The following is a 22,665-nucleotide window of genomic DNA, read 5'->3' on the forward strand; positions in this document are numbered from 1 at the left end:
TCCCCTGCTAATTTCTCTGGACAATGGGAACTTTCTTTAAAAAAATTCAAATCCAAAAGGAATTCTAAAGAAAAAGTAATTAGTGTTTACATGTTTTTATGACTTGCTATAAATTATGGCTATATGGCTACAGCACAGTCACACAGTCTTACTTTGTGGTTGCTGACAGAATAGTAATTATAGAGAATTACCCAAAGATCTTAAATATCACTTTGAATTTAATCATTCATTCCTTAAAAATCTTTAGGAGGCTCCAAGATTAACTGGACATTTAGATGGCCTGCAACACTTCCTAAAAAGTTTACTACATAAATTCTGCTCTAAATAGAATATAAATATCCCCTTAACATTCATTAGATTTTTCATCTTGAATATTCTTTTCTATTTCTTCCTTTAGGAAAATTTTCCATGAAGAGTTTCCTAATCAGACCCTTTTTCTTTTAAACCTTCTGTGGTTAATTGTATATACCCCTCATCTGAAAGAAATATATCTCCTACAAAACTGTTTCATCCTATTATTCAACTAACCTTTTGCTCAGGTTGTACCTTCCCAACTTGTTAATACTGTCTCCCACAGAGCTAACTTTGTATATAGTAAGTACTGAGTTTGTTGAATTGAAAGGCAAAAATGAAGAAAATATGTTCAGAATAGAAAGGGTATGTTCCAATCAATGTATTATACATGTATTATTTTATAATAAATCTAAAACAATAAAATCTCATGAGACTTAAATTTTACATGATCTGTCAAAATTATCTTAATAAACAGTAATTATCAAAAGATAGGGAAAGAAAAAGAAGTTTGGTTACTTTGGGCAAGTATGAACATACCTGATTTTCTTTGGAATAATGAATTGCAATGCGGTGTGATATAGAGCTGGGTGTGCATGTGGGTAGCAAGTGTGCCAGTTGTGCCACTTACCTGCTCAGGGCACACAGTGCTCATTCCTGGCATCTGCAAAGAGCTCATCTGCATCTGGCCCATCATTGGGTTCATGTTCTGAACATTTGTGTTTCCACCTGCCATGGACACGGTGATGCTCATATTGTTGTACACTCCTGGCTGTGCAGGCGTGGGCTGGTTCTGTATAGCTTGGCTGAATACACTGTTAACTCAAAAAGAATCTCAATTACATCCACTGATCATGAATATGGGGATAATATGACTGGACTCCTTAAATTATCAGATATAGGATTCCAAAGAAAATATTTTACATTCTTAACTTATATGTAAGACTTTATATTATTACAATATATAAAAACTAAGAACCATTCAGGTGCACTCTGAACTCTATCCAAAGGGTTTAATAACTAAAAAGACCTCATTTTGTTATAATTATCTGGCCCAGTATCAGAGTTGTTAAGCTTCAATTATCTGAATAACCAAGAAAGTTTTCCACTTAAGTAAATCTTGCAGATAACTGCAGTTTACCAATTTAATCATCAAAATCATTCTAAAATTTATTATATTATCTTCTTAAACAGAGAATATCTTTTTCAAGCAAAGTCCCTTGCATATGTATCAATCTTCAATAAATATTCATGGAATAAATTAACAAAGGAATGAATGATTCAAAGGTAACATTCTTATACTGTGATTGGGTATATATCCTTAGACTTAAAACTTGAGGGGAGTGATGGTATTTTGTTTCATTTATTCCTTGTCTCTAGTTAACAAGTGATACACAGCAGCAGGCACTCAGTAAATATCTCATGAATGAATAACTAAGGACATGGGTTATTAGTGCTGTCAACTGATAAAGTTCAGATTGCTTTTTGTATTCATGGGGCTTCCCAGGTGATGCCAGTGGTAAAGGGCCTGTCAATGCAGGAGACATAGAGACGAGGGTTTGATCCCTGGGTCAGGAAGATTCCCTGGAGAAGGCCACGGCAAACTATTCCGGTATTCTTGCCTGAGAATCCCATGGACAGAGGAGCCTGGCAGGCTACAGTCCATAGGGTTGCAAAGAGTTGGATGTGACTGAAGCCACTTGACACGTACTCATTGCATCTATACCAATGTTTTTTGAAGTGTAGTCCAGAGACCATCTGCAAGAGAATTCCCTGGTCTTTATTGAAAATTGAGACTCTCAGACCTTATCCCACCCTAGTGAGTCATATTTTCTGGGGGTAGGTATGGAAAAGCACTTCTAACAACTTCAGTTCAGTCGCTTAGTCGTGTCCAAATCTTTGCGACCCCATGAACCGCAGCACGCCAGGCCTCCCTGTCCATCACCAACTCCTGGAGTCCACCCAAACCCATGTCCATCGAGTCAAAAATGCACATTAAAATTCGAAAGCCTTTATTCAGTGTCCTACTGCTTATTGTCACTTCTTAAGGTTTCAGCTTCTGGCCTCTTTCAATATGCTATAAACTAAGAGGAAATCAGAAGTGTATAACCAGATATTTTTATTTGGAAAACAAAATGCTTTTGAAGACTTCAATGGTCTTCTCAGATCTGAAGATAGCTTCATGTCTTTTCTAGGAAGCAAGATACAAGGGCAATAATTATGGTTTTCAGAGTGCCTGTTTTACAGACTTCCTTCTTCACCACCCAATGTCTAGACCATTGTTACACCAATGATCTCAATGTTAAACCAGTTTCTGTTAGTAGACAGAAGAGTATGGAATAAACTCCAAGTAAGTAGAATTTGAAACTTTATATCTGAATGATATAGTGATACAGATAAACACATCTAAAGGAAAATAATATGAATTTTCTTTTTTATGTGTGTCTTTGTGTCTTTGCTAAGTTCTACAAAACACCAAATATTTTATGATTATCAATTTTTAAACAATAAGCTGCTGGTAAAGTTCTACCTATTTTAATGTTAATTTTAAAGAATATGATTTCAAAAATTATTGATTCCATCAATGGCTTTTCTATTCCTTGCTAGCTCTTTGGAGGAAAGCAGGATGTACTGACATTTATAGCTTCCGGTAAATTAAGGTAATCATACTGAAATTCACAGGCTGAGGAACAGCCTATTCATCATGTCTAAAGAAAAGAAGTGAATTTTCCCTAAGTAATTATAAAACACAAATGCACGAAGAAAATTATATGCCTAGGAAATGGTCAATAATACATCTGTGGACCATTAGTGTCTGCAGTGTGTATGCTTGTCAGTGTCCCCACAACTAAAGGTGAGAAAAGAAAACCTATTAGTCTACTGCCCATTTTCTAATGAGAACACTTCTGCCTTAGACAGTGCTCATTTGTCAACTGATACATAAATCACCACTGTAGAGGCGCAGAGCTATGTAAGTTAATGCATGCAGAAGCTTCAAGGACTGCAATGATGTCATACTTAGTGAAAAAGGTTTAGGATTTAATTTCTTTTCAAATTTCTATTTGGGACTATATATTAGCTTAAGTTCTTTCAAACTAAGCCTGCCAATAGTTCCATTTTGGGTTCTTCCCTCATAGAAAGAAGACCAAGCCCTTTCGCAGCATTAATCACTGTTCCATGGCCTGGAATGGACTGTGGGGTTCACTGGCACCTTAGGCCCAATGCGTGGAGGACCCCTCCCCGCACCTAACCCCTGACTGGCCTCATGGCAGTTACCACAGTTTCCTTAAGCTAGCACCAGGTATTTGGTAGCCCCCAAATCATGGGGAGGTGGGGGAGGGCAGTGAGGGGAGAGATGACAAAGTCAGCCTAAAGCAAGTGTCAGATATTAGAGGTATTAACAAACAGGGAGGAGTTCCGGGTCAAATAAGTCTGAGAAACAAAGGGTTAAAGCACAGGCCTTTGCCTTTAAAATGCTAATAAGGCCTGAGACTCTCCTTTGAGACTAGAGTTACACAGAAACGCTGTCCTAGTGCCTGGACAAGTAGGTTTGTTTAGCCCTTTGTTTCTCTTGCCACCAAAGAGATAAACAAAAAGACTCACGTGAGTTATACTGTCTCCAAACTGTATCACATCATTCTGCTTAGTGAGTTTTTGTTTCATGTTTTATTTCTCTCTGACCTACTCCTGTCACTAACTACACTCTAGGTAAATCGACAACAAGGGCTGTTTTCCCCAATTTCTTGTGGTATCTTGCACTGTGCAAAAGAGACAGTGAGGGATCACAAACTATATGCTGCCTGTGTTGACTAATAAGCTTTTGTACATGAACTAAATAAGCAAGTATGAATGTTTGAAAAGTTAGTGGTAACTATTTTCTTTCTCAAATCATTTGAGAAAGCCAAAGTTCACAGAAACAGCTCAAGTACAACAAAAACTCAAGTCTATATTTGAATGTGAACCCAAAATATGACTGAGGAACAGGGAATCTCTGCACTCATTTCTTCAATAGATGTATATGAAGTGCTCATGTGTCTTAAAGGATGCGCATACAGAAGTAAACAGAAACAAAGTCCTTGCTCTTCTGAGGTTTGTATTTCAGTTGGAGGAGACATACCATAAGGAGACTAACACACAATACGTCAGATGTTAAGCATAATAAAGATATAAAGAAGGAAATGGAGGGACCAAAGAGTGCGAAATGGCGTTTAGAGATGATGGTAAGGGAAGTCTAAAATGGTGACATTCAATATCTGTGTCTAATAAGGTGAGACTTGAGGCATGAGAGAGAAAACCATGTGGCTACTGAGAGAAGAGGATTCCAGCAGAGGGATTTAAAAATGCAAAGGCCTGAGTATGCAATGTACTTGGCACATCTGAGGAACAGAAGAATAAATAGAAGCCACTACAGCAGAGTGAGTGATGAGAATACAGATGAGGTCAGAGAGGTACCCAGGAGCAAGATTATGCAGGGTGTCACAGGCCCTATACTGTGTTCTGAATAAGCTGGCATGTTTGAGTAAAGGACTGATATCTTGCCTCATGTTTTAAAAGCATCACAATGTGCAGACGAAACTGTAGTGGAGCAAGGGTAGAAGCAAGAAGACAGGAGGTCACTGCAGTGGTCTAGAAAAAGGATGATGCTGGCTTGCGCTAAAGTGTACAAGTGGGACAGGTAAAGAGTGGAAGCTGCTAAGAAGCTGATGTGATTTGCTGATGGATGTGGGATGTGAGAGAAAGAAAAAAGGTTTTCTTCTGAATAACTGGAAGAATGGAACTGTTTACTGAGATGTAAAAAAGTATGAGTCCAGCAGGTTTGGGGAAGAATATTACTTTAGTTATTGTCATGTTAAGTTTGAGATGCCTATTAGACTTCTAAGTGGAGCTGTCCATTAGGCTGCTGTATATATGGTATGGTGTTTAGGACAGAAATCTGGGCTAGAGACCTAAATCTGGGAATCATAAACATAGAGATAGGCATGTATTATCAGTAAGATTGGAAGATATAATCAAGGGAGGAAGTAGATATGAGGAAGAGGTCCTAGAATGAGCTGAGGCCCTAAAGCAGAGGTCCGAGAGGTGAGGAAGACCCAGCAGAAGAGACTGAGAGTTAGGAGGAGAGACACCTTTCTCAAGAGAGAAAGCTGTTCCACAAACCAAATGAAGAAGGAGCTTCAAGAAAGAGTAAGTGCTCAAGTATGTCAAGTGCTATCAATGCTCACTGCATTTGGCACTGTAAAGGACAGTAAAGACTTTGATAAGAATGCTTTTGGTGGAATGATTTGGATGAAAGCCTGACAGATTCAATAAGGAACGGAAAGAGAGGAAGGAATTTAACTGCAAAGGTGAGCAGATCTGTCACCATTACTGCGTTTTTTTCCCCTAAAAGCACATGTAAATGATCAGGCGTACGTACGGAGCAAGCATTTAGTTAGATTCCGTTAGGGAACATTTATAACCGCAACGGAGGGAGAGCTGGGCAAGAGGGCTGAGAATGCCTGTTAGGGAGTAATTATAATGATGGGCCATGGAACCTAAAGTGAGTTCAAGAAGCTGGGATTAGAACACACTAGGAGACTAAGTTCTTGCATATCACACAGACAGTTCTATTTCTACCTAGCTGACACCAGTCCTCAAGGAGAGCTACATAGTTCTCTAACAGGAAGTTTCCTCTCTCACCTTTCAATGAACTTTGAGAGAATATGGTCTTAAGTTTTCAACATTAATTACCTTACTTATTATGTTGTCAGATCAAACAGCTTCCCTGTCATTTAGAACCAAGACACACCCAAATTAAAACCCTTATAAAACTCAAGTGATGTGTGAAAAGTTTAGCAGCCACAATTTTCGAGGAAAATGACTTTAGTAAGATAATTCTAAGTAAATGGGTAAAATGAGGCCACTGAAAATCTAGAGATTCAAAAAGCTAGATAAGGCAGAATGACCTTAGAAGACTTAAAACCTTTGCTGTTGCTATGAAATCCTTCAAACATACCAAGAGTGAAACTCACATGCCCACTATTCAGCTCTAGTGAACTCTAACATTTTGCCATTCTTGCTTTAGATTTTTAAGTGTTTCTATAAAGACTGATTTTTTAAAAAGTACTCATTCCTACCTCTGTCCCAGGGAAGCTCTGTTACTCATAGGAGTTGAGCGTATTCTTTAGATGCACTGGGGAATGGGACAAAAAAGTCTGGGGCCACTACAGTACCTTTCTGTACTAAAAACAGACTTATTTGCTTTAAAATTGACTTTAAACTTAAAGGACTTAAAATACGCTATTTGGCAACATAAAATTCAGTTCTTTGAATCTGCAAATGGATAGAAGCTAATAATCTCCTACTTGGATTCTGAAGGCATGTCTGTTCTTACGTGCTGTGGAGTATCGGGATGCTCATATACAAAAGCTGCCCCCTTACTTGTTGTTTCCCATTGCTCCTTGCTGCCAGGCCTTCATGTCTGGTGACTGGTAGCCAGAAGTGGGCGGAGTCTGCTGGAGCAGAGAGCTCTGAGGAGGAGGGATTGGCATCGGCACCATGGAGCTCCCAGGGCTTAGAGATGGAGCAAAGTTGGCCTCACCTTGGGGAACCATTCCTACAAATTGACACAAATTAATTTATGTGAATACACTATACATTTATCAACACCATAAAAAAACAATCCAGAAGGATCTGTCATAACATAGGTAGAAACAGCCTGTTCAACAGAGTAAGGAAAAGATTTCAGTCTCTCAAAAACAAAACAGGAAATGTTAGTATAAACAGATAAATAAACATGTAAAAGAGATTTGGAAGAACATTTCCATTCACTAAGATATTGATCTGGGTACCATGATTACACATGATTTTCTTTTCTGTTCTTTTCTGACTACATGAAATTTTAAGTATCAAAAACAAATCTGAGCACACATAAAAGATTTCTTTTGTAATAAAAAATAAGTAGAAAGGCTATGACAGATGTTCACTAAATTTTGATAAACATTTCATGACATATGTAAGTCAAATCATTATGCTGTACACCTTAAACTCATACAGTGTTCTATGTCACTTATATCTCGAACTGGAAGAAAAAAATGACTAAGTCCTGGGGATGTAATGTATAGCATACTGACTATAGTTAATAATACTGTAATATATATCTTAAAGTAGCTAGAGAGTGGATCTTTGAAGTTTTCATGAGAAAAAAATTTGTAACTATGTACAGTAATGGATGTTAACTGGACTTACTGTGGTGATCATTTTGCAACACACATAAATATCAAATCATCATGTACACCTGAAACCAATATGAGGTTGGTGACATTGTACAGGAGACAGGGATCAAGACCATCCCCATGGAAAAGAAACGCAAACAAGCAAAATGGCTGTCTGGGGAGGCCTTACAAATAGCTGTGAAAAGAAGAGAAGCAAAAAGCAAAGGAGAAAAGGAAAGATACAAGCATCTGAATGCAGAGTTCTAAAGAATAGCAAGAAGAAATAAGAAAGCCTTCCTCAGCGATCAATGCAAAGAAATAGAGGAAAACAACAGAATGGAAAAGACTAGAGATCTCTTCAAGAAAATTAGAGATACCAAGGGAACATTTCATGCAAGGATGGGCTCGATAAAGGACAGAAATGGTATGGACCTAACAGAAGCAGAAGATATTAAGAAGAGATGGCAAGAATACACAGAAGAACTGTACAAAAAAGATCTTCATGACTCAGATAATCATGATGGTGTGATCACTGACCTAGAGCCAGACATCCTGGAATGTGAAGTCAAGTGGGCCTTAGAAAGCATCACTACGAACAAAGCTAGTGGAGGTGATAGAATTCCAGTGGAGCTATTTCCAATCCTGAAAGATGATGCTGTGAAAGTGCTGTACTCAATATGCCAGCAAATTTGGAAAACTCAGCAGTGGCCACAGGACTGGAAAAGGTCAGTTTTCATTCCAATCCCAAAGAAAGGCAATGCCAAAGAATGCTCAAACTACCGCACAATTGCACTCATCTCACATGCTAGTAAAGTAATGCTCAAAATTCTCCAAGCCAGGCTTCAGCAATATGTGAACCGTGAACTTCCTGACGTTTAAGCTGGTTTTAGAAAAGGCGGAGGAACCAGAGATCAAATTGCCAACGTCCGCTGGATCATGGAAAAAGCAAGAGAGTTCCAGAAAAAGATCTATTTCTGCTTTATTGACTATGCCAAAGCATTTGACTGTGTGGATCACAATAAACTGTGGAAAATTCTGAAAGAGATGGGAATACCAGACCACCTGATCTGCCTCTTGAGAAATCTGTATGCAGGTCAGGAAGCAACAGTTAGAACTAGATATGGAACAATGGACTGGTTCCAAATAGGAAAAGGAGTACGTCAAGGCTGTATATTGTCACCCTGCTTATTTAATTTATATGCAGAGTACATCATGAGAAATGCTGGACTGGAAGAAACACAAGCTGGAATCAAGATTGCCGGGAGAAATATCAATAACCTCAGATATGCAGATGACACCACCCTTATGGCACAAAGTGAAGAGGAACTAAAAAGCCTCTTAATGAAAGTCAAAGAGGAGAGTGAAAAAGTTGGCTTAAAGCTCAACATTCAGAAAATGAAGATCATGGCATCTGGTCCCATCACTTCATGGGAAATAGACGGGGAAACAGCGGATACAGTGTCAGACTTTATTTTTGGGGGCTCCAAAATCACTGACAATGGTGATTGCAGCCATGAAATTAAAAGACGCTTACTCCTTGGAAGGAAAGTTATGACCAACCTAGATAGCATATTCATAAAGCAGAGACATTACTTTGCCAACAAAGGTTCGTCTAGTCAAGGCTATGGTTTTTCCTGTGGTCACGTATGGATGTGAGAGTTGGACTGTGAAGAAGGCTGAGAGCCGAAGAATTGATGCTTTTGAAGTGTGGTGTTGGAGAAGACTCTTGAGAGTCCCTTGGACTGCAAGGAGATCCAACCAGTCCATTCTGAAGAGATCAGCCCTGGGATTTCTTTGGAAGGAATGATGCTAAAGCTGAAACTCCAGTACTTTGGCCACCTCATGCGAAGAGTTGACTTATTGGAAAAGACTCTGATGCTGGGAGGGATTGGGGGCAGGAGGAGAAGGGGACGACAGAGGATGAGATGGCTGGATGGCATCACTGACTTGATGGATGTGAGTCTGGGTGAACTCCAGGAGTTGATGATGGACAGGGAGGCCTGGTGTGCTGCGATTCATGGGGTCGCAAAGAGTCGAACACGACTGAGCAACTGAACTGAACTGAACTGAACTGAATCTATTTAGCGGGCTTCCCTGGTAGCTCAGCTGGTAAAGAATCTGCCTGAAAGGGAGGAGACCCTGGTTCAATTCCTGGGTTGGGATGATCCCCTGGAGAAGGGATAGGCTACCCACTCCAGTCTTATTGGGCCTCCCTGGTGGCTCAGTTGGTAAAGAATCCGCCTGCAATGTGGGAGACCTGGGCTCGATCCCTGGGTTGGGAAGATCCCCTGGAGGAGGGCATGGCAACCCATTCTAGTATTCTTGCCTAGAGAATCTCCATGGACAGAGGAGCCTGGGAGGTTACAGTCCATGGGGTTGCAAAGAGTCGGAATGATTGACTGACTAAGCACACACACACACAATCTATATAGCATCAAATTCACCTATTGAATTAAGTCAATGAGTTTTAGTAAAATTACAGAGTTGTACAACCATCACCACCATCCAGCTGAGATATTTTTACCACATCTTAAATTTCTCTGTGCTTGTCTGTGGTGAATGCCCATACCCACCTCTAACCTCAGGCAACTATTGATCTGCTTTCTGTCCCTACAGATTTGCCTTTCATTGGAAACCATTCATATACCTGAGGTCTTTTGTATCTGGCATCTTTCACTCAGTATTAATGTTTCTGAGGTTCAACCATTCTGTGGCATCAATCAGTAGTTTGTTCCTTTTTATTCAGAAGAGTGCTTATTAGCAGCCATTGATATAACTGTTGAAAATCAACTGACCATAAAAGTAAAGGTTTATAACTGGACTTTTCATTCTGTTATAGTAATCTATATGTTTCTTGTTGTTCAGTCGCTAAGTCATGTGCAGCTCTTTGTGACCCCATGGACTGCATGTCCTTCACTAACTCCTGAAATGTGCTCAAATTCATGTCCATTGAGTTGGTGATGTGATCTAACCATCTCATCCTCTGCAGCCCTCTTTTTCTTTTGATCTGTATGTCTGTACTCATTCTAATACTACACTGTCTTGATTGTTGTATCTTTATAATAACTTTGAAACTGGTAGTCATCCAACTTTGTTCTGAATTTGCAAAACTGTCTTGGCTACTCTAGGTCCTTTACATTTCCATATAAATTTTAGCAGAAGCTTGTCAGTTTCTCAAAAAAGCATGCTGATATTCAGATAAGGAGAGTGTAATTATAAGATCAATTTGGAGCAAATATATTATCTTTTCAATTTTTTTCCTCTCGATTTCACTATGTATAGTTTTCCATTGTTGTATCTTCAAGTTCACTAACTTTTTCTTTTACAAAGTCTAATCTGCTGCTTATCCTGTCCAGTATATTTTTCATCTCACACACTGTAGTTTTTATCTCCAGAAGTTTGATTTTGGTTTTATTTATGTTTCATACCTTTAGTTAACACATTTAAGACTTCCTCTAGATTCATTAACATACAGAATGCATAAGTTATAACTTTTCATTCTGTCACCCGTGTAATTTCTGGGTTGGTTTTGATGACTGATTTTTCTTCTTATTATTGGTTTTATTTTCCTGTATCTTTGCACATCTGATAATTAAAAAAAAAAAAAATCAGCTTCTAGGGTTTACCCTGTTAGGTGCTATATTTTAAAAAATCCTTTAAACTTATTTTTGACCTTTGTCTGGGTCATGAGTAGGTTACATGGTAACAGTTTTAATTCTTTTGGGTACTGGGCCTAAAGCGACAAGAGCAAAGTTTAGTCTGGTGCTTATTCTGCCCTGCTTCTGAGGTACAAACATTTCTGAGTATTTTACTTGACACTCATGAATTTTGAGGTTTTCTATTCTGGTTGGTGGAAAGAGGAACTGGCCCTGTGTGAACTCTGAAGATGTTCCTTCAGTTCTTTCTGGGTGGTTTTCCTTGGCCTTGATTTGTGTACAGGCACACACAAACACTGATCAGTTCTCAACTTAAGACCTGAGCAGGACCTTCTGTACATCCCCGTGGTTCTCTCTCTTTGTGGTTCTCTTCTCTGTGGTACCGTTTTACTCTAGCTGCCTTGGCTTTCCCAGACTCTAAGTGCCACTACCTCAACTATGGGAAACCACTGGCTTCTGTTGGATCTCCCTTTCCTACAGCACAGCCTGGACAATTTCTACAACTGTTGTTCAATTTTTGGTTTGTTTCAGAGGGAAGAGTAAATTTCGTCCCTATTACTCCATGACCAAAAGTGGAAGCTGACAACAATTTAAAAAAGAAAAAAAGAGCTTCTTCAGATGTTTTCTGTTACATTAGCACTTTGTGCTTTTTTTTTTTCCTGACCAAATATTTCATAGTTAAATACTACTGAGGTAGAGAAAGTTATAAAGGTGCAGGAAAAAAAAAGAATATCATAATGTGATTACCCATAATTTAGTATAATTCATTCAAATCTTCCTCTATGAAGTCTTGCATAACTTTGTGGACTGCTTCTTTCCCTTATCATTATACCATAAGTATGTTTCTATGCCCTTAAATGTCTCCTTGTAAACATAAGTACAGGTTCCTGTATAATATTTTGTGTTCTGTCATTTTTAATACAAAGACTTGTCTCTGGTTAATCTGGCCAGAGATGCAGTTACTTTATTCACTGTTGCTTTTTATAGGCTACAATTTTAAAAAAGTATTTTAAATTTTCTGTGAAAGTTTAGTCAACTTCGGACTTTCTGAATTTTTTCTTTCACTAAATGTTTAGCTACTTGTCTTCTTGGTAAAATTTATATAACTAAAGCTACATATATTTTCCTTGTTGCTTCCTCTCTATATAATTTAATCTCTGGTAAGTAATTCTTGACTTAGAATATATACAGAAATCATTATTTTCATTTATGACTCTAGTGGGTGGGTTTTCCACACCCATCATCTTCATTTTTATATCGACTGTCTGATTAATTCTACATTTAAAATTTTAACTGTTCTAGTTATGATCCTTAAAAAATATTTATCTGTTCCTAACGCATTTTAAATTTTATTTATGATAAAAGAATTTCTTTCAGGAAAAATATATATGTAAGGGGAAAGATGCTTAACATATTGTGAATATTATTCTGTGGGATCAAAGACAAACAATAAATAAGACTGTAAGTACATTAGCAAGCTTTTTGACATTTTTTTTTTCTGGCCTCATTTCACATTCTAACTGCCCATGTTTTCTTTATCAGATGACCTAGTTTTAGTAGAAAGAATCAGCCCAGTGAATAATAAACTTGGAGGGGTAGAGTTCTGGTCCCAGTTCTGTCACTACACTGGACCCTGGATTTCTTAGACCAGACATCTTGTTCCTTCTAGTTTAAAAATTCTACAGTTCTATCTTTGATTATGTTAAGTCTCCCTGCTGGAGCGTAAACAGCACCACAGCCATCTGGCAGCAGCAACTAGAATTAGGATTATTTTTCCCTTGAAAGACTCATTGAGCATCTGCTTTCCCCACCAGACCACTGTGCTAAGCACCTGAGAAACCAAGATTTCAAAGGTCACACTTAGCTCACTCAAGGAAGTGTGAGCTGTTTAAAAAGAAAGGCAGCTGATAAACAAGTGGCTATAAGACAGGGTGGTGAATGCTTATGATTGGGAGTGTCAGGGAGGGTTTCCTAGAGGAGATACCTCTGAGGGGAGGGAGGAACAGGAGTGAGCCAGGTGAGGAAAGGACATTTTAGACAGAGGATACACAAAAGTCTAGGAGAGAGAGCAAGGTATGTATTCTTTCTTGAAACTTGAGAGGTTTGTTAAGGTGGAACATGGAGACATGAGGGAAGGGGAAATGGAGCTGATGAATCTGGTCAAGTTTGGGTCCTGGTGGAAAATTCAAGAATGTCTGTCCAGCAGGCAGCAGTACACATGAGCTGAGTGATTTGGTTTAGAGATAGACAGAGAGTCATTGGCATAAAGGACTCACTGAAGCCACAGGAGTAGATGAGGTCACTCAGGAGTGAGCGCAAGTAGCACGTTTACTATAGTTCACAGAAAAGGGGGCTCTGGATTGGCTCTAAAGAATCCATGAAATAGGTACAAAAGTTTCTTTTTAAATTTCCCTATTTTCTTTGGATATTACCACAGTAGATAATAAATTTTAAATTTCTAATCCTGTTCTTATGCACTCATCCTTATGGCACAATAGTCTAGAAAAATTTTCTGTTTTCAGAAATAAAAGAAAGCATGCTCTGTCATTATTATTACCTACGTTCCTTCATTTACTTTGGGCCTATATTAAGCTGTAGGATTCCCTTGCGGCTCAGTTGTAAAGAATCTGCCTGTCAATGCAGGAGACATGGGTTTGTCCCTGGGTCAGGAAGATTCCCTGGAGAAGGAAACGGCAACCCATTCTTGCCTGGGAAATCCCATGGACAGAGGAGCCTGGCAGGCTACAATTCATGGGGTCGCAAAAGAGTCAGGCATGACTTAGCAACTAAACAACAATAATAAACATTAAGTTGAAAAATGCCAAGACAAAGGACTAAAGCAAAATTAATTTATTCTTCCTTTGGTTTTACTATCATTGATTAAGACAGGGATCAGCAAACTTTTTCTGCAAAGGGCTCAGATAGTTAAGATTTTCAGTTTTGCAGGTCATAACATCTCTGTAAGAACTACTTAACTCTAATGTGTGAAGTCAGCTACAGACAATATGTAAACTAATGAGCATGGCTGTGTTCTAATAAAACTTTATTTAGAAAAACGTGGTGGTTTTTGTTTTCCTGTTTTTGGAGAAGGCTTGATTTGAAAGGATTAAAATTTTTCCAGAACCTGAACTTGTACCAACATAAAACCTGGTCTTGAAGCTTTCTACCAGCTAGCTAATCACCTTACAGCAAGTTTATAACTTAAGAGCAATAGAAAATATTTAAAATATTGCACCTTTAAATGTTTTTATGCTCTTCAGAAAAATAAAAAAAATTTTCTCTGTGCTTTTGTTTTTCCCATGAAAAACGTGAAAGCTCTGCCATTTCATTTCAAAATGCAACTGGATGAAGCTGTTACTCTCTCCACTGTACCTAGCTTCTGGGGTTTGTTTATAGTACAAATACTAACTTTATTTTTGTTTTAAATCTTACTTTTGTGAAAAGCATTTTTTGTCAATCAAAAGTTGGACTGGAAGAAAACTCCAGGTACCAGATAGAGCACTTACAATGGGTAGTAACACATCTGGTTACACTGCCTGGAGAAGAAGGAAGTTCCACCCACTCATCTCGATCACTGTGTTCTACATAGAATTTGCAAGAGATCAAAGATGCGATCCACAACCCTGAGGGAAATCATGTCGGCTTCAAAGGAAAAGGGGTTTTGGATCACCACCTTTTCAGCAGGCTTGTCAAGAAATAGGAGCAGGGGACTTCCCTGGTGGCCCAGCAGCTTAGACTCTGTACGCCCACTTCAGGGGGCCTGAGTTTGATCCCTGGTCAGGGAACTAGATCCTGCATGCTGTAACTAAGACCCAGTGCAGCCAAATAAATATTTTTTAAAAAAAGAAACAGGAGCAGGATAGAAGTCCTCCTTTCTTGGCTTTCCAGAGATGAAGCATTAAAGATCATAACTGAAAATTTACAGAACTACTGTTTTTTTTAATTAGTTAATTTTTAATTGAAGCATAGTTGTATAATACTATATGTTTCAGGTATACAACACAGGATTCACAATTTTAAAAGGTTATACATTTATAATCATGATAAAATGTTGACTAAATTCCCTGTGATATACAAAATATCTTTGTAGCTTATTTTGTACATAGAAGCTTTTGCCTTGCCCCTAACTTGCCCCTTCCTCCTTCCCTCTTCCCACTGGTAACCACTAATGGTTTCTACATGTGTATCTGGTTCTGTCATTGTTCTTTTTATATTCACTAATTTGTTTTATTTTTTTAGATTCCACATGTAACTGATGTATCACACAATATTTGTCTTTCTCTATTTGACTTATTTCACTTAGCAAAATATCCCCCAAGTCCATCCATGTTGCAAATGGCAACATTTCATTGTATCCCTTATGGCCAAGTAGTATTCCACTGTATACACATGCCACACCCTCTTCATCCACTCACTTGCTGAAGGACATTTGCTAAGTTGCTAAGTCACTTCAGTCGTGTCCGACTCTGTGCGACCCCACAGATGGCAGCCCACCAGGCTCCCCCGTCCCTGGGATTCTCCAGGCAAGAACATTGGAGTGGGTTGCCATTTCCTTCTCCAATGCATGAAAGTGAAAAGTCAAAGTGAAGTCGCTCAGTCGTGTCCAACTCTTTGCAACCCCATGGGTTGTAGCCCACCAGGCTCCTCCATCCATGGGATTTTCCCGGCAAGAGTACTGGAGTGGGGTGCCATTGACATTTAGGTTGCTTCAATATCTTGGCTATTGAAAATAAAGTTGCTATGAACATTGGAGTGCATGTATCTTTTCAAATTAGTGTTTTCTTTTTTTCCACATAATAGATACCCAGTCTGGGGAACTGCTGGGTCACATGGTAGTTTTATTTTTAGTTTTTTGAGAAGTACAGTAAATACCTTATTTTTTAAAAAGAGAGTTTTACTGGGGAATTTATTAATGTTTGGCTTATCTGTAGTTATTTTTTCCCCAACAAATGAAATAAACCTTTTGATTTAAAGCTCTACAATCAGTATCAAAATGCTACTAAGAATCTCTTTGCTGTTTTGGCTAAGTTGTCATTTTGGAAGAGCAGTGGGAAACTACATGAGACTTCTAATGCTGGAGGAAGTACTTCTGTAGGCTAGAATAAGGTGAAGGAATCGCGTCAAATTCTTTGCATAGAGAAATCAAAAGATAAAAGAAAAGAAAAAAAAAGACAAAGGAAAATACAACTCTTCTGAAAGCCACTCCTGTTCAGACAGACAATCTTATAATTAAGATACAGATTTATAATCCTTTTCTTACCCACACATATAGTGTAAGTGATATAAACCAGCCAAAGATGACTTCATTGTCTTGAGGACAAAGAAACTGATGTGGCTTAATTTTTATTAAAATGTCTTAGAGAATTCTGATGCTCTTTGACACGTCTCCCCAGATACTTAATTTAACAGTCAAAAGAATTTCAGCTCTTGTTGCCACCAGAATAAAAAGTCTAAATTGATTTGGCTGTCAAAGTTGATAAGCATATTACCATGTGAAAAAAATCTCTATATAGTTTCAACATTTTATTCAAAGTCAAATAGCAGACTTCTCATTGAAATTCATTTTGAAGCAGGATGAAAATTTACTTTTTCTTTCATTTATAAAATAAACAGATTTATTTCAAATTTTTTTTTTTTACAGAAACTTGCCGTTAATTTAGCATCAAAGTTTAGTTAAACCTGGTAGATTAGTCAAATGTGTTTTATTGCCACTACTAATTAGAATCTCCAAGTGATAGAAAAATCAAAAGATATCGTAACCTAGGACAAAGGAGTGCTTTTGAACTGTGGTGTTGGAGAAGACTCTTGAGAGTCCCTTGGACTGAAAGGAGAGCAAACCAGTCAATCCTAAAGGAAATCAATCCTGAATATTCATTGGAAAGACTGATTCTGAAGCTTAAACTCCAATACTTTGGCCACTGATGTAAAGAGCTGACTCATTTGAAAAGACCCTGTTTCTGGGAAAGATTGAAGGCAGGAGGAGAAGGGGATGACAAAGGATGAGATGGTTAGATGGCATCTCCAACTCAATGGACATGAGTTTCAGTAGTCTCCGGGAGATGAAGGACAGGGAGGCCTGGTGTGCTGCAGTCCATGGGTCACAAAGAGTCGGACACAACTGAGCGACTGAACAACAACAGGACAAAGGAAATAGGAGAGAGATAGTGCAAATAAAAAAAGAACAAAGTTTTTGGAAGCCAAAAAGTTGCCTGATATTTCAGAGGAATAGCTTACAACCTAAGCAGCTAAGAGTGGAGACACCAATGAGAGGTCTGAGATAATCTGTGAAGACTGACAATCCCTGTGTAAACTATCACAAAAACAAAATTCCAAGATAATAAAAAATATGTATGCAAATTTTGAGCCTATGTATTTATACCCACTGTCTGACATGGACTTTTATTCCATTCTTACAGGGATCCACGAAAGAAAGAAAGACAGTAAAAATGTGTTTTGCAGACAAAATGTTAAAAATTTTAGTGTCAGACAGGTCCTTAGCTATGGAAGAGAGAAGCCTCAAACCACTGAACCATTCGGTAGCAAGGGCTAAGCCTAGAGCTTGGATCTCCTGACCCCTGAGTCAGTGCCTTGCGGGATCTCAGTTCATCCGGGCCATGCCAGTGAAAGCCCCAATCCTAACCTCTAGGCTACCAGGGAACTCCCTCAGCATCTTTCCTCTTCAGCAAACTGCCTCAATTTCAGTGAACTGGAAACACACATGAAGAGAGAGACCTGTGTCTGATGTGGTACAGTTCTCCTTTCATATCCCTGGGGGATTGGTTTCAGGACCCTCACAGATACAAAAATCCACGGATGCTCAAGTACCTTAGATAAAATGGAGAATAGAACCCATGTGCAATCCTCCATAAATCATCTCTAGGTCACTTTTGATACCTGATACAATGTAAATGCTATGTAAATAGGATAATAGTTCCCAGGGTGCAGGGAATTCAAGTTTTGCTTTGGGGAGCTTTCTGGAATTTTCTTTTTTTTGGTGGGGGTGGATATTTTCCACTGGGGTTGGTTGAATCCACAGATATGAAATCCATGGCTACCGGGGGCCAACTGTACGTACAAAGACAACATAAAGGTGTAAACCCTCATACCTGATCCTGGGTACTGGAAGACGTTCTGCTGCATCTGAGGATTGATTCCAGTGCCAAACTGCCCACCCATGTTTCCTGTCATGCCTCTGTTCACCATGCTGCTGCGGTTGGCCAAGGGCGCCTCGGGATTTGCTGCCAGTTGTGAAAAAGGGCTGGTAGAGGCAGGTGGTGTTCCTGGATTTGTACCATAGTTTGGTGGGTAGGGGAACTGCTGTGGAGCACCCTGAGGAAGACGGGGGTTCCCCATTTGAACCGGCAGTCCAGATGAGGGAGGGAGGCTGTTGCCAAAGCTCTGCTGCCTCATGAGCATGGCTCTTTGCTGCTGTATTAGCTGCCTCTGTCGGTGCTGTTGACTATACAACTCCCGCTGGCGCTGTGCCAACATCTGGGCATTCAGGGGTGGCTAAAAAAGAGAGAAAAAAAATCTTCCCTTACTAATGTTATTATGATTACTAATCCTTACCTAGGAAAGCTTACAGGATAAAGCCTACTAGCTTGGAGCAACAGAATATGCAGCAATTATTAGTGTACAAGGCAAACTAAAACAGAAAAGGAAGAAAACCTCTTAAATGACATCCACAGGACAGAAAATGAATTAACTACATTTTACATATTAAAGTCAAACAGGACTGAGAAAAGTCAAAGAAAACATAACATTGATTAGTACTATGATATAAGCCATGAAGCCAGTTAAGAGAAACATGAAAACCATAAAGAAGAGAGAGAAAATGTGCTTGCTGATTTCTATCTTATTTGGCATTATGTTATTAGGGGACTTCTTTTCATTTCCACAAAATTCACCACGTTTCCAGTACGGAGGATATTAGTTTTCTCTTTTCTCATGGAGATCATTTATTCCACTTAACTTAAATGAATAAAATGTGATTATAGGTGATTTCAATTTTCATTATACTTTTATGTATTTTCCAAATTATCTATAATGAATGTACATTATCTTTACATTTAGGAAAACTTACAAATACCATTAGAAAAGGAAGAATCAGAAATCTAGGATCCAAGGCCAAACAAATGGTCACTTAAAAAGAAAATCTTTAATTAGAAACAAAATAATACGCAGAAATAAATGAACCCTGGTATTTTATAGCATTGTTGCAGTATGAGACTGCTCCAGGCATTAGAGTAAGTGTTTTAATAGCTATGATGTTATGAATGATGAAAGAAGTGGTAAAATTAGTTTGAAGTCTCCTTTTGGGCTACCTTGCAAAGCAACACGGCATGTCAACAAAGCCTTCCTCAGAAAATGTCCATTCAGGTCGAGGAGCTGATTAAAGCATACAGCTTCATAAAAATGAAACTTGCCAACCAGAAGTACCCCAATATGGAAGAAACTGACATATGACTTCTTAACAGAAGTTGTCTTTATGTGAATTCCAACAGTGGAGTTTTGTTTCCTTATAACCAATTTCCCCCTGCATGAACTAACCACTGAGACTTTAAGGCAGAGAAACCCATGTCTGGATCCACGGAGACACCAATATCTGCTGCTTAGCAGGAACTTCTATCAATATTTATCCTTTTGGTTAGTATTTGCCCTCAATCCAACTAGGTCCATTTTATGGAGAAAAGTTTGTCTGAATCCTTTCTAAAATACCTCATCTCCCCAATTTTTGAGTTCTTGGCTGGGAAATTAAAAAAAAAAAAAAGTGGTTGAGGGAATTCCCTGGCGGTCCAGTGGCTGGGACTAAGTGTTTTCACTACTGTGGGCCCAAGTTCAATCCCTAGAGAACTAAGATCCCACAAGCCACATGGTGCAGCCAAAAAAAAAGTATATTGAAGTATGTGCAGAAGTAAGGAGGAAAGACTATATCACACACTTAGAAGGCTACCTGGTTCTTTTTATGTTTCGTTTCAATGGCCGTGAGCTCACACACAGGATTGTTAAAACAAAAATTGGAAAATGCTGATGCTCAGATTGAACAGAGAACACAAGGCAGTTAAGATAACTAAGCAATGTGACTGGGTTTTGACCAGGTTTCAGGTACTGTGCACACAGTTTCATAACCTTGGCTTCTTATTACTGATACTATTCAGGACAGCAATAAGAGTTTTCTACTTAGTCATCTGATATCTAACAGCAATGACAACAATAACAATAAAACGAAACAAAGAACCCTCAGCTTTAGATCAAATATCAGTAGCGGGTACCACAAGCTGATTATAAATTCATTTTAATAGAAAGCTACAGTACAAACATCATTAAGAGATAAGTTCACAGACCATTTCAAAAACACCTAAGTCAACACTCTAAGAAACACAACTTGGGTTAGAGAAGTACTAACAATGCCTGGTTTTCTCACATTACCTGAGGTGTAATTTGCTGCTGCATGCCTGATCTCATATTGATGCCAACAGGAGCGTTTGCTGCAAATTGGTTCAAGATAGCTTGCCGATTTTGGTGTATCAACTAGAGAAAAATAGAACAATGAGATAAACTTCTACACACAAACATATAGCATGGCCCTTTAGAGTAACATAAACTTTTTATTGATTATTAAGAGGTTTTAGTATTGCAAGTTTAGTAAGATTATTTCCCACATTTGCCAAAAGGTGGCAATTCCTAACATTTATCAAATACTTTCTGCCTGCTGCTGCTGCTGCTGCTGCTGCTAAGTTGCTTCAGTCGTGTCCGACTCTGTGCTACCCCAGAGACAGAAGCCCACCAGGCTCCCCTGTCCCTGGGATTCTCCAGGCAAGAACACTGGAGTGGGTTGCCATTTCCCTCTCCAATGCATGAAAGTGAAAAGTGAAAGGCAAGTCGCTCAGTCGTGTCCAACTCTTAGCGACCCCATGGACTACAGCCTACCAGGCTCCTCCATCCATGGGATTTTCCAGGCAAGAGTGCTGGAGTGGGGTGCCATTGCCTTCTCTAGACTTTCTGCCTACAGGACTCTAAATATGGCAGAGCATTTAAAAGTAGAATACACACACAACATAAATATATATAAAGTACACACATGTATGTACATGCACTATGCCTATATGCATATATTACAGGTGCATGTATTCTATTTTTATGCTCTGCCATATTTAGTGTTCTGCAGTGTTTATACATACATGTATTGCACACAAATATCATGCTTTCTTTTTGTAATTTTTAAAACTCTTTATCTTGTATTGGGGTATAGTCAGTTTTGGGGGGCTCCAAAATCACTGCAGATGGTGACTGCAGTCATGAAATTAAACGACGCTTGCTCCTTGAAAGAAAAGCTATGACCAACCTAGACAGTATATTAAAAAGCAGAGACATTACTTTTATCAACAAAGGTCCATCTAGTCAAAGCTATGGTTTTTTCCAGTAGTTAAGTATGGATGTGAGAGCTGGACTTATAAAGAAAGCTGAGCACCGAAGAATTGATGCTTTTGAACTGTGGTGTTGGAGAAGACTCTTGAGAGTCCCTTGGACTGCAAGGAGATCCAACCAGTTCATCCTAAAGGAAAGCAGTCCTGAATATTCATTGGAAGGACTGATGCTGAAGCTGAAACTCCAATACTTTGGCCACCTGATGTGAAGAACCGACTCATTGGAGAAGACCCTGATGCTGGGAAAGTTTGAAGGCGGGAGGAGAAGGGGACAACATAGGATGAGATGGTGGGATGGCATGATGAACGCGATGGACATGAGTTTGAGTAGGCTCTGGGAGTTGGTGATGGAGAAGAAGGCCTGGTGTGCTGCAGTCCATGGGGTTGCAAAGAGTCGGACACGAATGAGTGACTGAAGTGAACTGATAGTCAATTAACAATGCTGTGATAGTTTCACGTGAATAGTAAAGGGATTCAGCCATACCTATATATCCCCCAAACTCCCCTCACATCCAGGCTGCCACATAACAAGTTCCATGGGCTATACAGTAGGTCCTTGCTGGTTATCTATTTTAGATCAGGCTTTTTAAAACTCATTAATATTTAGTTATTTCAGACATGTGCAATAATGGAGAAAAAAGAAACATCAGCCTTGGTCTTAAAGGTTGTGAGTAAAAAAGTACACATACATAGGGAACACTCTCTAAAGGTCTGGAAGATGAATGGAAAAGTTGACGTACTTCTGACTTGGAGGGTACCTGTCTGATGGGCACGTATTTGGGAAAAATCCAATGTGATTTCATTAGCTGGAGAGAATTATGTAAGAAACAAATGGTCTGAGAAAATGGACTATTTATTTAACTAGAAGAAGTAATTATACTTTAGACCAGCATTTCCCAAATTGGTGTTCTAAAGAACATTGTTCTGCAGGATATTAATAGATGTGCCAGGAAAATAGCATGCTGTGCTGTATTAAGCATTGGAAATAATGGGTTACACAAGGTGAAACAGATTTCTTTAGTGTAGTAATTCTATGAGCCTTCAATTGGCTAAAGCACACTGTGGAGCTCCAAGAAGGGGATAAACTATGCAATTCAT

The 22,665-nt window shown here is 38.8% G+C and overlaps 1 protein-coding gene across 9 annotated transcripts in view; it reads right to left on the reverse strand.

Moving 5' to 3' along the window:
• The window catches only part of NCOA1 (nuclear receptor coactivator 1), a 218,218-nt gene that overhangs the window by 10,241 nt on the left and 185,312 nt on the right, over positions 1 to 22,665 (reverse strand). For all 9 annotated transcript variants that reach the window (XM_061433132.1, XM_061433136.1, XM_061433137.1 and 6 more), the window contains 4 exons: positions 20,570 to 20,671; positions 18,247 to 18,649; positions 6,712 to 6,886; positions 923 to 1,106 (listed from right to left, as the gene is read on the reverse strand). In XM_061433132.1, the coding sequence (XP_061289116.1) occupies positions 923 to 1,106; positions 6,712 to 6,886; positions 18,247 to 18,649; positions 20,570 to 20,671 (864 nt within the window). The remainder of the gene's footprint in view (positions 1 to 922; positions 1,107 to 6,711; positions 6,887 to 18,246; positions 18,650 to 20,569; positions 20,672 to 22,665) is intronic.

The sequence above is a fragment of the Bos javanicus genome, chromosome 11, assembly GCF_032452875.1.
Source record: "Bos javanicus breed banteng chromosome 11, ARS-OSU_banteng_1.0, whole genome shotgun sequence".
Taxonomy (NCBI): domain Eukaryota; kingdom Metazoa; phylum Chordata; class Mammalia; order Artiodactyla; family Bovidae; genus Bos; species Bos javanicus.